The sequence below is a fragment of the Pyrgilauda ruficollis genome, unplaced genomic scaffold (assembly GCF_017590135.1).
Source record: "Pyrgilauda ruficollis isolate IOZ18807 unplaced genomic scaffold, ASM1759013v1 scaffold143, whole genome shotgun sequence".
Lineage (NCBI taxonomy): Eukaryota > Metazoa > Chordata > Aves > Passeriformes > Passeridae > Pyrgilauda > Pyrgilauda ruficollis.
The window spans coordinates 993,395-1,006,421 of NW_024512877.1; the positions used below are offsets into that span (position 1 = coordinate 993,395).

A 13,027-nucleotide genomic window follows, 5' to 3' on the forward strand; every position below is an offset into this window, starting at 1 on the left:
ACCCCCCCCGGGGTTATCCAGGGCAGAATAACTGCACCCCAGTGGTGGAAACGGCTTCTTCCTCCCACCGGGGTCTTCATCACCTGTGGCACCGGTGGGTGACATTCCCAGCGGGCGGTGGGAGCCGTGCCCCTCCTCAGCCTGTCCCTGCCACCCCATCCCGAGGTGAAGGACGAGACCACGCCGGGATCATTCTGGCACGGGTGACCTTTAATAACAAAGAGCCCCCGAGTGACCGAAATCCCCCCCACCCCTTTCCCAAAATATCCTCATCACCCCAAATATAGCACACACCCACTCACCCCGCTGACGGACAGACGGATGGCTCCATGTGGGATGGCAGCGTTCCTGTCACTCACCCAGCTGTGTGGGACTGGGGACACCCTGATTCATCCCTGCCACCACGGTTGTCACGTCTCCCATGGGGACAACAGGGTGTCCCAATGTGGGAGCACTGATCTCGCCTGGATCCTGGGGTGAAAGCAGGAAAATGGGGGAGAAAAAGGGCACATGGGGGAGGGTTGGTCCAGCACAGTCTCATTTTTAGGGTCCCCCACACTGTCACCCCATTGGAAGGGTTGGGGGACAGCCCTGGTGGCTGAAGATGATTGTTCTCATCCAGAGATGCTCCAAACGGCAGCAGAGCCTTCATCCCACTTCCCAGGCTGCACAATCCCACTGGGAATCACAGAGAAGGAGGGGGCACACCCAAATTTCCTTCCCTCCTCCCCTCCACCGGCCCGGTCCAGCGGGTCAGGCTCTCCCTCGGGGCGATGCCCGGGAAGTTTGAACCCCTCGGCTCCGGAGCGGAGGGACCGGCAGCGCGGTGAAATGCCCCTGCCCCCTCCCCAAGCCCCCAAATAAATAAGGATGTTTATATATATATAATATATATATATATTTAAAACAAACGAACAAACGAACAGAGCTATCTGGGTGCTGGCGATGGAGCGAGCGGGTTAGCGGGCGGCCCGGGCCGGGGGGGACACCGCGGGCGGATTGTCCCTGGGGTGGTCCCGCGGCGTGGCCGGGGGTCCCGGGGGGTGACGGCCCCGCCCCGTGAAGCAGGCACACACAAAACCGGAGAGCAAGGCAGGTTCCGGGCAGTCGGGCATCCTCCGGCCGGTCCCCAGGGATGCTCGGTACCGTCCTCCTCCTCCTCCTCCTCCTCCGCAGCGCCTTCCCAAGCGAACCCCCGCCCCCTCCCCATCCTCCGGAGGCCCCCGAAGCGCTGTGTGTCCCCCCCGAGTCCAGCGGCGGCCGGGGGGACGGCGGGGGGAGCGGGGCTCATCCCCCCAACCCCGAGCACACAGAGAGCAGCCGGGCTGGAGATGAGAGGTGCTGGGGCGGGGGGCGGTGGGGAGGGGGCCGGGACCCCCCCTCTGCGCACAGGGGGGCCAGCACCCCCCGATCCTGGCCGGGGCGGCCCGGGGGGGCCGTGGCTGGTCACGCTCTCCAGAGGAGGAGGTGGTTGGTGCTGTCGTCCCGGCCCACGGTCTCGCTGCTGCTGGTCAGCCGGAAATCCTCGTAGCCATCGCCGCCGCTGATCACCAACATCTTGGGCTTGGACAGGGCCAGGGCGGGGGCACGGGGCCGGGACGGGTCTCGTTTCTCCGCCTCGCTCGGCTTCTCGGCCCCTGCCAGGCGCAGAACCCCCCAAAATGCTGTCACCATGTCCGCTGGTCCACAGGAGCTCCATCAGCACCAACCCTCCATCAGCACCAACCCTCCATCAGCACCAACCCTCCATCAGCACCAACCCTCCACGGCTTTGCAGGCACCACATCCCGGCCCCAAAAACCTCCTCTCATCCCAACAGCCTCTCCCAGCCCAAACTGGCCCCTGTAACCCAAATTAGCTCCTGCCAGCTCCCATCCCGTCTGCTCCTTCTCCCCATCCCAGCCCTGCCTCGGAGCTGGGCTGGCTGACACTATGGGAATTTGGGTCTCCCTTGGAAATTTGGGGTTGCCCGTGCTGGTAGAGGGAAGTTTGGCATCCAGTTTTCTCACCCTCCACTGCCAGTTTTTCACCCTGGATTTTAACAAGGCAAGAAAGGAACAGGGACGCCAACATATCCTGGTCATCCAACACAGCATTCCCAGCCCCACAAACACTGTGCACTGCCCCCAGAAAGCGCCAGGACCGGGACGTGCCAGCCACCCCACCTACCCGTGTCCCTGGGCAGCGGGAAGAGGACATCCAAGCCGTCGGGCAGCTCGATGGCCGTCAGGAAGCGCACGTGGCCGGTGTGGCCCTGGGACAGCCCCACCAGCGTGGGGGCTGCCTTGGGGGACACGGCCAGGGTGAGCACCACGCCGGCGCTGGTCCCGATCCACAGCAGCTCCTTGCAGGCCAGCAGGGCCGTGATCCGCAGGCAGGCGGCCTTGTGCTGCCGGATGATGGCATCCGAGCCTGCCGGGCATCCCGGCGTCGGTGCCTTGTCCTGCCCCACACAGGGCTGGGAACCCCCACCCACAGGGATCCATCCCCAGGGCACATGGCACATGGGGAAGGGAGCTCACAACCCCCACTGGGTGGTGGCAGCACATTGGGTTGACAGGACAAGGGGGAATGGCTTCCCACTGAGAGGATGTCGGGAGGAATTCCTTCCTGTGAGGGTGGGCAGGCCCTGGCACAGGGTGCCCAGAGAAGCTGTGGCTGCCCCTGGATCCCTGGAAGAGTCCAAGGCCAGGCTGGACACTGGGGCTTGGAACACTCTGGGACAGTGGAAGGTGTCCCTGCCCTGGGAGGGGGGTGGAATTCGATGATCTGTAAGGTCCCTTCCAACCGAAACCATTCTGGAATTCCACGATTCTGTGATTATGGGATTACCCACATGTTTCAGCACGGAATTATCCATTTCCCCAGGGGCTGCCCCCTTTCCACATGGGATTACCATTACCTGGGTAATCCCACAAGGCCTCACATCTCCTTCCCCAAACCCAGCATCCTAAATCTCCCAGCACCGGATGCTTCGGGGCACTTTCCAGGGGCGCCGGCACCCCTTGGAGGCGGCGGTGGCACCCACTGGAGACACGTCACGGGTGTCACTTACCGGCCAGCATCTTGTGCACCGGGGGGGTGATGTCAGCCTCTGCCAGCTGCTCGTAGGTGGTGGCGTGGTACAGCCGCACCTGGGCGCTGCCCTGCAGCGCGACCCACACGCCGCTGCCCGCGCTCACCATGCAGGTGACGCTGCGCCCGCCGTCCTGCCCCACCTGCAGCGTGTGCTGAGGGGACAGACGCCACCGGTGATGCCACCAGCCGTGCCACCGGTGCCCGTGACACCTCCCAGAGTGCCCACCCGCCCCCCGTACCTCCTGTGCCAGCGTGGTGGTGTTGAGGACGATGACTCGGTTTTGGCAGCCGCACCACAGCTTCCCCGCCACCGCCACCATCTTGGTGATGGGGCTCCCCGGTGAGCCCAGGGACAGGGACTTGGAGTTTTGGGGGTCCCAGAAGCGGCCTGAGAGGGCGGGGAGAGTGGGGTGGGTAAAGTGTTCCCAAAACCAAGTCCAACTCGATATGGACAATGGGGTGTGGTGGCTGAAGACAACTTCCTCCAGGTCACCCCTCAGAGGGGACATAAACTGATGCCACCATGGGGTTCCAGTGGCAGGCAGGGAGCAGGAGAAGAATGCCCATCTCCACCTGCCTCTGAGTGTGGTGTTTCCAGCATCCCTCCAGGGATGCCACCCCTAGCATCCCTCCCCAGGGGCTGCCCAAGCCACCCTCCAACAGCCACCACTGTGGGGCTGCATTTTCCACATCCCAAATCCAAGCTCACCTGCTTCCCGCTGGTACACAACGAGCTCCCCGTTGGCCAATGACACAAAAACCTGGTTATCCAGGTACCTGTGGGCACAAACCACCTTTGACATCCAGCTGCAGAAGCCCAAAATCTCCTGCTCTGGCCCTCCCAGGGCTGAAAATCCCCCTTCCCCACTTACAGGATGCACATGACTGCAGCAGCGTGCTGCATCTTCATGCTGTTCTTCCTGTTCCGGATGTTGTCCGAGGACTGGTACACGTGGATGCTGCAGGAGGAGAGCAAAGCTTGAGGCTCCCCCAGAACCGGCGTGAATTCCACGTAGGAATTCCCACCCCGGGGACCTACCAGCCATCCTCGGTGCCCAGCCACATGGAGCTCTGATGGGCCTCGGGGTCGAGGCTGAGGAGATCCTCGAGGCTGCCGCGGGTGAAGGAGCCGCGGCTGGAGCGGCGCAGGGCGCGCCCGTCCGTGGGGCTCTCGCCGTGCCGGCTCTGCCCGTAGGTGCCAGTGATGGGCATGAAACCAGGCTCCTGCTCTTCCTCCGAGCTCGTCGTCTCCACTGCTGCCTCCTTGCAGCTCGGGATCTCTTCATCTGAGGAGGAGGAAGGGGAGGAGGAAGGAATGCGTCAGACCACGACCATCCAACACCCTCCAAAGTCATGGGGAAGAGATCACGGGTGATGTCAAGCCCAGGGGATGGCACAGGGATGCTGAGCCCCAAAATCCACGAGGCTTCACCCAAAGTCTCCCCCATCTCAGAACCACACTGCTGGGCCAGTGCCTCTCAACATCTCTTTTCCCAGGCTCAAAAGCCTCCACCTGCAGATTCCCCGAGGAATACAAGGCAGAGAAGCCAAAACAATGGAGCTGCCCATAATTTTGGGTCTAAAAATGTATTTCTCCCTAAGCAGGGGCTGGGGGGACTCACTGCCGAAGCTGGAGGAGATGGTGGAGTGGCTGGCTTGGCTCTGCAGCGTCCCAGAGGGACTGGGTGAGGACTCATCATCCGTGTCATCGCTGTCAAAGGGCACCAGCTCCCTGTTGCCGCCGTCCACGGGCTCCGAGAGCTCCAGCGACGAGCCCGAGATGGAGATGTGCAGGCACGGCTGCGGCCCCGCGTCCTCCGGCGGCGCCGGGCCCAGCTCCGCCGAGGGGCTGCCCAGCGGCTCCGCGCGCTCCCTGCCGCGACCGGGAGGGAGGGAAGGAGGGAGGGAGGGAGGGAGGGAGGGGAGAATCGCAGCTCCAGCATCGCCCCGTGCCTCCAGCATCACCCCGCTCCTCCAGCATCGCCCCGTGCCCGCCGGTGCCGCGGGGCCGGGGCATGTCCTACCTGTAGGCACGCTTGAGGCCGGGCACGGAGGCGATGCAGAGGATCCTGGCGGAGCAGACGGCGATGCAGGCCTCCACCGTGGGCTCCTTGCGGATGCTCAGCAGGCAAACCTGCCCCACGTAGCCGTCGCTGTTGCAAACCCAAACCTCGTGCGAGCTCTCCGGGCTGCCGTGGCTGGGAGAAGCGCAGGAGAACTGCAAGGGAGCGGAAGGTTGGGTTACTCGGGAGCTGTCGGCATCTGGTAGCAAGACCACCGGTGTGGGGAGGAGCCGTGGGATGCCTGAGCCCAGACTTTGAGTACCTGCATCCCACTCCGCGTCTTCATGATGGGGATGGCTTTGAGGAACTCCGGGTCCAGGCAGTTTTTGCTGGAAGCTGGGAAAATCAGATTGGGGGATCAAGACGTGATGGAGGAAAGGGGTCTACCAAAGCGGGGAGGGGGGATGCCAAGCCCACCACCACGTCCAGCTCCCCTCTCCCTGCTGTTACCCAGTTTTTTCTTGGCGTCCTCGAAGGCTTGCTCGAAGCCGAGCCGGGCGTCGGGGTTGGGGAACTCGAAGATGAAGGACTCGGTGCCGTCAGCTTTGGTGGTGCTGAGCTCCACCTTGTTGGGGGGGAAGGCCATGCTGAAGGACAGGGATTGCTTCTCCGACAGCTCCCGGTGGATGGCGGCCATCAGGTCCTTGATCACGTCATCCAGGCCCTTGGGATGGGGACAACACTTCAGCTCTCAGGGACGGGCCACCACAAGCCACATGCTTGATAACCCCCTGTCCATCCCCTGGCATCCTTCAGAGGCTGCCCCAACCTCTTTTGTGGCTTTAGGGCGCTTATGGCCACCAGCCCTGCCACAGGCTGTCCCCTATGGCTGAGGACATCCTGTGTGCTCCCACTGGGAACGTATCCAACCAAGGGATAGCTGCAGGGCCGCCATCCCCATACCTGGTGGGGGAAGCTGAGGGTCTCTGACAGCTTGCTGACTTGCCCCAGCGTGTTGAGGTCTTCATCCAGGCGGCTGATGCTTTTCTGGATGCTCTCCCTGTTGGTGGCTTGCGAGGCACCTGTGTGGGGACACACACAGAGTTAACCCCTCCCTCCCTGGCACTACCAGCCAGGGGGAGCCATGGGTTTTGGGGTGAGATGGGACACTCCAGCAGGCAGTGACAGACCTTTGACAATTTCCACATCCTCCAGGGGCAGCTTCCAGAGCAGTTTGTACTTGCTGGCTGTGTCGATCACGCTGGCCGCTGTGTACCTGGGAGGTTGTGGGGGATGGCCGAGCTGCACCCGCAGCCACAGCCCCCTGAAGCCAGGCCAGCTGGCAGGGACACCCAGGGGGTGTCCCCAAGCCTGGTGGTACTCACAGGCTCATGGAGCTGCGGCGGAGCGAGCCCGACTTGCGTTTCAGTGTGGTGCACACCAGCAGGTCCGTGAAGAGGAAGAAGGAGCGGTCCTTCTTCCCACCCACCGCCTTCTGTGGAGCAGTGGGAGACACCAGCGGGTTAGTGACCATCCCTCCTCTGTGCCCGTGCTGGGAGAGGGCCCTGCCTCAGTTTCCCCATGTGCTGCCTTCCCCTTTCATCTGTCTGTTTTTTCCATCCATCCATCCATCCATCCATCCATCCACAGCCTCCCACGGGCACACAGGCACCCCATGACCTGCAATCACAGCCTCCCACTGCCCACCCAGAGGGGTCCCATTCCCCCACAGACCCCGCTCTTACCACTTCCACGACCATCTCCTGGCGCAGGAACCTGCGGAGCGGAGCCTGGAGCTGTGGGGACAAGGAGACCCGTGGTTGGGAAGCCACTGCGGGCAGCTTTGTGGCCTTCATCCCTGCCCTTGCATCCCACAACTCAGAAATGGAACCCCAGTCCCTTCCCAAACCCTCAGGGGCCCACAAAGACCAAATGATAAGGGGGAAGGCTGGACCTGGAGGAGCAAACAAGTGACCCAGAAAGAGCAGAAATGAGGACATTTTGTGGAGAAGGAAAGCGTGACCCCATCCAAGGCCCCCCACACGTACGTCCTCCATCCCTTCGATGTGGGACTCAATCTCCTGCACGATCCGGGCGTTCCTCTCCACCTCCTCCGCGCTCTTCATGCCCTTGTTGATCCTCTCGGCCACCTGCTTGATGTTGCGCTGGGCGTCGATGAGGAAGGGGTGGTCGGGGTGGTCCTCTGGGGTGTGCTTCAGCAGGTCCTGCCGCGGGGACGGAGCCGGGCTGTCACCTCTGGCAGCGCCTGGACACCGGCAGTGCCATTGCCCGAGCCCCTCCCACGCTGCCCTGGCTGCTGGGGATGGAAACCAGCCCCGAGGAGGAATGGAAATGTCCAGCAGAAAGGCTGAGGGTAAGGGGACCATGGTGGGCTGGGGCAGAGGGTGACCGTCCTCAGAGTGACCGTCTGCAGGAGGGCAGAGCCACGTGCACACCTGGGGACGCCAACTTTGTGACAAGGGGTGGGAAAAGGGGTCAGGAGAGACCTGAGAGCCCTGAAAGCTGCGTGGAGGCGAGGAGGAGCCGTGGCCTCCCCCGCTGCTGGTGTGACACTGCCACCCCGGTGTCACCCACCTTCACCAGCAGCTCGTATCGCGGGATCCTCTGCACAGGCTTGATCATCAGGTCGGACAGGGCCTGCTTCTCCTTGTTCTCCCGCATGCTTTGCTGCAAAACACCCATGAGGGACAAGGATGGGCCCCTTGGTGGGACACAGAGGGGACACAGCCTCCCACTGAGCCAGGATTGCTCATTTTGGTTTGGAGTCCAAACTTCCACACCATCCCCAGTGATTCCGGTTCATCCCAACTGACCCTCTTTGCAACAAAACCAAGAAGGTGGGGGGGAAATTCCCAGTCTGGCAATAAATTTGCTCCCATTAACTCCCATCCTGCCTGGCTCTAGATTGTGGCCAGGATCTATGGAGACAGGAACCAGGACCCACCTCCAGGAACTTCATGAAAGCCGGCCGGGCTTCCTTGGCGATCCTGACGGCGTCCTTGGCGTTGAGGAAGTTATCAATGTAGGCAGAGTAGATGTTCACCAGCACATCCTTGGAGAACTGGGGTGGAGGGAAAACAGGGCTAGATCCAGCATGGATCATGAGCATTCTGGGAGAGCCTGGAAGAAGCTGCCCCAAGGGTTAACTCTGGCTCTGGGCTGGCGCAGGGAGGGCTCACCCGCTGTCCGCCCACCTCGATTTTTCAGCCCTGACGTTTGTGCTCCCGAGGCAGAAACGCGGAGCTGCAGAGCCAGCCGGGAGCAGCAGCTCCCACCCTTATGCTAAGCAGACAGCAGGCCTGGAGATCGTCTCCTGCTCTCCATCCCAGGCCTGCCTGGCCCATCCTTTCATCACTGCCCTGCCTCCTGCTCCGAAACCTCTGCTCTGGGGCCGTGCCCAGGAGCGGGCACACCCGCATTCCCGGGGGGAATCGCCCCGCCAGGACCTACCGACTGCACCAGGAGGTCGCCCACTTTCTGCTTCTCGTGCCAGTTCTGCACGCAGTCGTGGATCTGCTCCAGGAACTGCTCGTGGTGCTCCAGCAGCTCGGGGATCTGGTCAAAGATCTCGTCCACCAGCGAGGGGTCGCAGAGCAGGGAGTTCTCCGGCTGCTTCAGCGGCTTCATGTAACCCTGCGGGCAAGCAGAGGCACCGGGATCCGTGGAGGTTTCCTCTCCCTCCCCAGCCAGTCTGGATCTCTCAGCCCATGTAAACACGGGATGGATGGCAGCCTGCAGCAGGGGGTTCCTCCAGGGGATGCTGGGCTGTGGGACAGGCCCACAGGACCAGGCAGGTTTTGCAGCTCAGCCCTCCTGGGTCCCAGCGCACTCAGCGAATCCCCACAGCTGTGTGGGGAGGGGCACAGGTCTGCACGAGGAGCCTGCATGGCACAGGATCCTCCGTCCCAGGGCCTTCAGAGCCAGCTTGGCTGTCATGAGCCTTCACCACCTCCATCTGCCTGACCTAGCTTGGAAATCACAGCAACACGAGCCCGGGATCCAAATGCTGGAATGTTCCTGGTGGGGTTTAGGGTGTTTGGAACCAGGAGGGCTGGACCAGCAGGATGCACCCACTGGGTCATGCCCTGGACCACCACACAAGGGCCAACAAGCAATACTCAGGGCCAGCAGGTCCTCAGCAGGGCTGGGTGGGTGGCTCTGCTATGAAACCCCTCTCCTCCATCCATGGGGCAGAGCTGCAGAGCGGAGGAATGCCCCTGGAATGGGAGAGATGGATTTGCAGGGGATGCAGCGGGATGCGGAAGGTCTTCTCCAGCCTTGCCACCTGCTCAGTCTGACCAGTACAGGGTGCTGGTGGCTTTCAGGATATGTGGAGAACCATGGAGCTGAGCAGTGAGGACAGGATCCATCTCCAGTGGTTTCTCCAACCAAGCAGGCAAAGGAGTCATCCCCCAAGGATCAGGTTCCTCAAGCTGATGCCAGATATCTCGTGGAGACCCAAGTCAGAAGGACCAAATCTTCCTGAGGCTCCTAACTCCCTTCACCTGTCCTACTGTGTCCAGCACCTCCAGCAGGAGCTGGGATGGACTGTGCCATGCATCCCGTGCTTCCCACATTGGGCAGAGGAGCACGGAGACAGCCCTTGCTGCAGCACACAGGGACAGCAGGCAGCGCTTGCCCATGCACCACCTGGCTTGGCTGGAGGATGGTGCTCCAAGGTGGTCCTTGTCCCATGCTAAGTGCCACCAAGCCATGTCAAGGATCTGAGCACTTTGTCCCAGCTGAGACAGGGAGCTGGGGACACCTGGAGCCCTCTGATCCCTGCCAGAAAGCCAGGTCCCCCCTGGTGGCACTGTGTCAGGACAGGTCCCATGGACAAGAGCTCAGGCATTAACACCCTGTGGCTCCCACCTGTGTCTCTCTAGAGGATGCACAGACTCTCTCCATGCCAAAACCAGCAAGGACACCCCCCAATCCCAAATCCTCTAAAGTTCCCCCCAAAATCAGCCCCAGGGCCAGAGTCCTCTCGCCCCTCTAAGCCAAGTCTGCACGGGCAGCAGCCAGGGGGTCCTTCCCTCCTGCAGCACATCTGTGTCCACCTTGGGGCATCCTTGTGGGGCATTTATGGGAAGAGCCCAGGGCAGTGTGGGACGGAGTGCCCCCTGCCCTTGAGGACTGTCACAGAGGTCCCACAGGCACTGCTTTTGCAGAGCTCGGAGTTTGTGGTGTTTGCCCCGGCAGGGATGTGGTTGGGCAAGCCACACCTCGGCCAGGTGACGTCTCCAGGGCGTTGACCATCATTAACCTGCTGAAACACCTTCATTAACATCTGAAACGTGGGGTGGACCCTGGGGCCAGGCTGCTCCAGGGGGTTTGGAACCAGCTCAGCAAAAAAGCCTGAGAAAAACCTTTGGCTCAGGTCTGCAGGTGACGATCCGAGCAGGAAAGGGGAACACGAGGGAACGGGGGATTTCAGGGTCCCCCATCACGGCAGGGCCATCAGGAGATGGGGTGCAACACGAGGAGGAGATTTTGGAAGGCAAGCACGGCAAGAGACTCGGGGACACGCTACCTGCCAGGTGACAGCACACTGGGAATGCCACAGGCTCGCTTTGGGCACGGAGGTAATTCGTACACCCCGTTCTTGACACTGCTGCCACAGCGCTCCCCCTTCTGCTCCCGCCGTCCCCAACATCCCCCCTGTCACCCCAACCCACCCTGGTGACACACAGCTCCTGGCACAGCTCCTGGCACAGGCAGGACCTGGGGTGAGCACGGCGGCCCGTGCCACGCTCTGGGGTGTCACCCCGGCCTTACCTGCATCAAGGTGCGCAGGGACTCCACGTAGGACTGCTCGGTGTCCAGCAGGGTCATGATGACGTGTTTCCTCATGTCCTGCCCGGGGGGAAAAGACACACCAGCGTTTTGGGGTGAGCCGGGGCTCGGGGCCGGCAGCGGGGCTGCCCGGGGAGGCTGAACACCGGCGGAGCCCGGCTGGCGTCCAGCTCCCCTGCGCTGCCTCTCCACCCCGATGGAGGAATCCGGGAGGATTAGGAAGTACATGACACCGAGCGCACAGACGCCTGGTTTCCTCCGCGGCCGCGTCAGGAGCCCGCCCTGGAGCTCACAGCCCTACATGGGTCGGTGCCGGAGCCCTCTGGCTCTCCAGCGGCTCCGCTCCGAGCGGACCCGCAGGAATTCGCCTCCCGCCCAGCACCCCGGGCACCCTGGGGCTGGGCTGTGGCCCCACGGGACGCCGATTCGTGGGGTGGTGGGAAGCCCTGGGAAGCAGATGGGCCGGGGTCTTCTTGGCTGCGGGGCTCGGGGACCCCCCTTGTGTGCACTCCCTGCAGCTCCAGAGTCCCGGGCATGGGACACCCCAAAAGTTCTGGGTGTGAGGTGTTCCAAAGGCTCTGAGAGCAGAGACACCCCAGAAGTTCTGGGTGTGAAATGCTTCAAGGTTGCTGAGTGGGAGACACCCCAAGAGGCTTCGGTGGGAGATGCCCCAAAGGTTTTGGATGCAGAAATGCTCCAGAGCTGCAGTGATACCACTGAAGGTTTGTGTTTGCACACACCCCAGAGATTCCGGCTGCAGAGACACCCCAAAGGTTCTGCATGGGAAGGAGAGACTCCAGGTGCAGAGACCTCCCAAAAGCTTTTGATGCAGAGATGCCCTGGGTGCACAGACACCCCAAAAGTTTTGCATGTGCAGAATCTGCAGAGACCCTGGATGTGAGACACCCCAAAAGTCCTCAGTCCTGTGGGATGAGCCCTTATCCCATGTGGGGCCGTGTCCTCCCCAGTGGGGACACAATGAGCTGTGAAGCTGCTCTGCAGCCACAGGAAGAAGTTTGACCATCCTCCCCATGGAGAGAGGCCACCACTCTGCTCGTGGTCCCCAGGGAGCAATGGAGAGGGATCCTGGCTAGATCCTGCTCTAGGACAGAGCTGTGACTCAGTTTCCCTGCTCCCCACTAGGCTGCTGGTGGAATCAAGCATGGAGGAAACTCTTGACTGGAGTCAAATATTGGTGACGGGTCCAAGGCTCTCCAGGAATCAGGAAACCATGGTGATATTGGGAACACCAGCTGAGACCTCCCCACTTGGTTAGAGAGCTTATAAACACTCTCACTGCTGGATTAATTAGCCGTAATTACAGATGGATGGGCACTCAGTGGAGGATGGAGCTTCCCCAGTGGAGGAATCTGCTGCCCCAAACTGCCTCAGTTTCCCCAACCCTCACCCAGCCTGTAGTTCCCTGCTGGTCCTTTTTTTCCTGGAGCTGACCCAGCTGAGCACCAAAGCCAAGGGTGAGACCCAGGAGCTGCACAGGCTCGGCTGCACCAGCAGCTGGGGATTTGCAGCAGTGGGGACACGCAGGATGAGGCCCAGCTGTTGGCAAGGGGATCTTTTCCATGGTTACAGCACCAGTATTACCCCGGCAGGGGCAAATTCCCACTGGGATGAGCAGAGCTGGGGGAAAGGCACCATCCCAGCAGGGCAAAGCCCCCCGTGGGCAATGTGCGGGATGTGCCCCACTGCATTCTTTACCCCAGCAAAGCCTCCCCGCCGGGGGGCTGGAGATGCTTCAGTCTCCATCTGCTCTCCCTGGGGACGCCCCCACCTCACCCCGGCCTCATCCTGCCTCCCCCGGGACGCTCAGCACCCTCGGGATCAGCCCCTGCCGCCATGGAATCGGGTATTCCCACCAGCCGACGCCTCCGCCGTGTAGATCAGCACCGGGGGGGCGCTGGCAGCGATGGCTCCAGCCCCCCATCACCCCCTCCGGGCGGGAGCATCCCCCCTCCCCGCCATCCAGAGAATCCCGGGGGTGTCGAGGATGAGGATGAGGATTGAGGCACGGTTGCCACGGCAATCGCGGCGCAGACCCCACAGGTGCCGGGTGCCGCACACGTGTCCAAACGTGACGCATCCCCGCGCCCCCCGCCCGCCCCCGCAGCCCC

At 62.2% G+C, this 13,027-nt stretch overlaps 1 protein-coding gene across 1 annotated transcript in view; it reads right to left on the reverse strand.

Annotated features, from left to right (window-relative positions):
• Positions 1–282: 282 nt before the first annotated feature.
• The window catches only part of ARHGEF17 (Rho guanine nucleotide exchange factor 17), a 33,983-nt gene continuing 21,238 nt past the window's right edge, over positions 283–13,027 (reverse strand). The window contains exons 3-22 of the mRNA XM_041460399.1: positions 10,881–10,958; positions 8,553–8,735; positions 8,047–8,163; positions 7,677–7,769; positions 7,130–7,306; positions 6,827–6,877; positions 6,467–6,576; positions 6,272–6,357; positions 6,045–6,163; positions 5,592–5,805; positions 5,404–5,477; positions 5,103–5,296; positions 4,701–4,951; positions 4,118–4,364; positions 3,951–4,037; positions 3,788–3,855; positions 3,318–3,466; positions 3,056–3,230; positions 2,170–2,412; positions 283–1,637 (exon numbers count right to left, since the gene is read on the reverse strand). Coding sequence (XP_041316333.1) covers positions 1,447–1,637; positions 2,170–2,412; positions 3,056–3,230; positions 3,318–3,466; positions 3,788–3,855; positions 3,951–4,037; positions 4,118–4,364; positions 4,701–4,951; positions 5,103–5,296; positions 5,404–5,477; positions 5,592–5,805; positions 6,045–6,163; positions 6,272–6,357; positions 6,467–6,576; positions 6,827–6,877; positions 7,130–7,306; positions 7,677–7,769; positions 8,047–8,163; positions 8,553–8,735; positions 10,881–10,958 — 2,907 coding nt within the window. The 3' untranslated portion in view covers positions 283–1,446. The remainder of the gene's footprint in view (positions 1,638–2,169; positions 2,413–3,055; positions 3,231–3,317; positions 3,467–3,787; positions 3,856–3,950; positions 4,038–4,117; positions 4,365–4,700; positions 4,952–5,102; positions 5,297–5,403; positions 5,478–5,591; positions 5,806–6,044; positions 6,164–6,271; positions 6,358–6,466; positions 6,577–6,826; positions 6,878–7,129; positions 7,307–7,676; positions 7,770–8,046; positions 8,164–8,552; positions 8,736–10,880; positions 10,959–13,027) is intronic.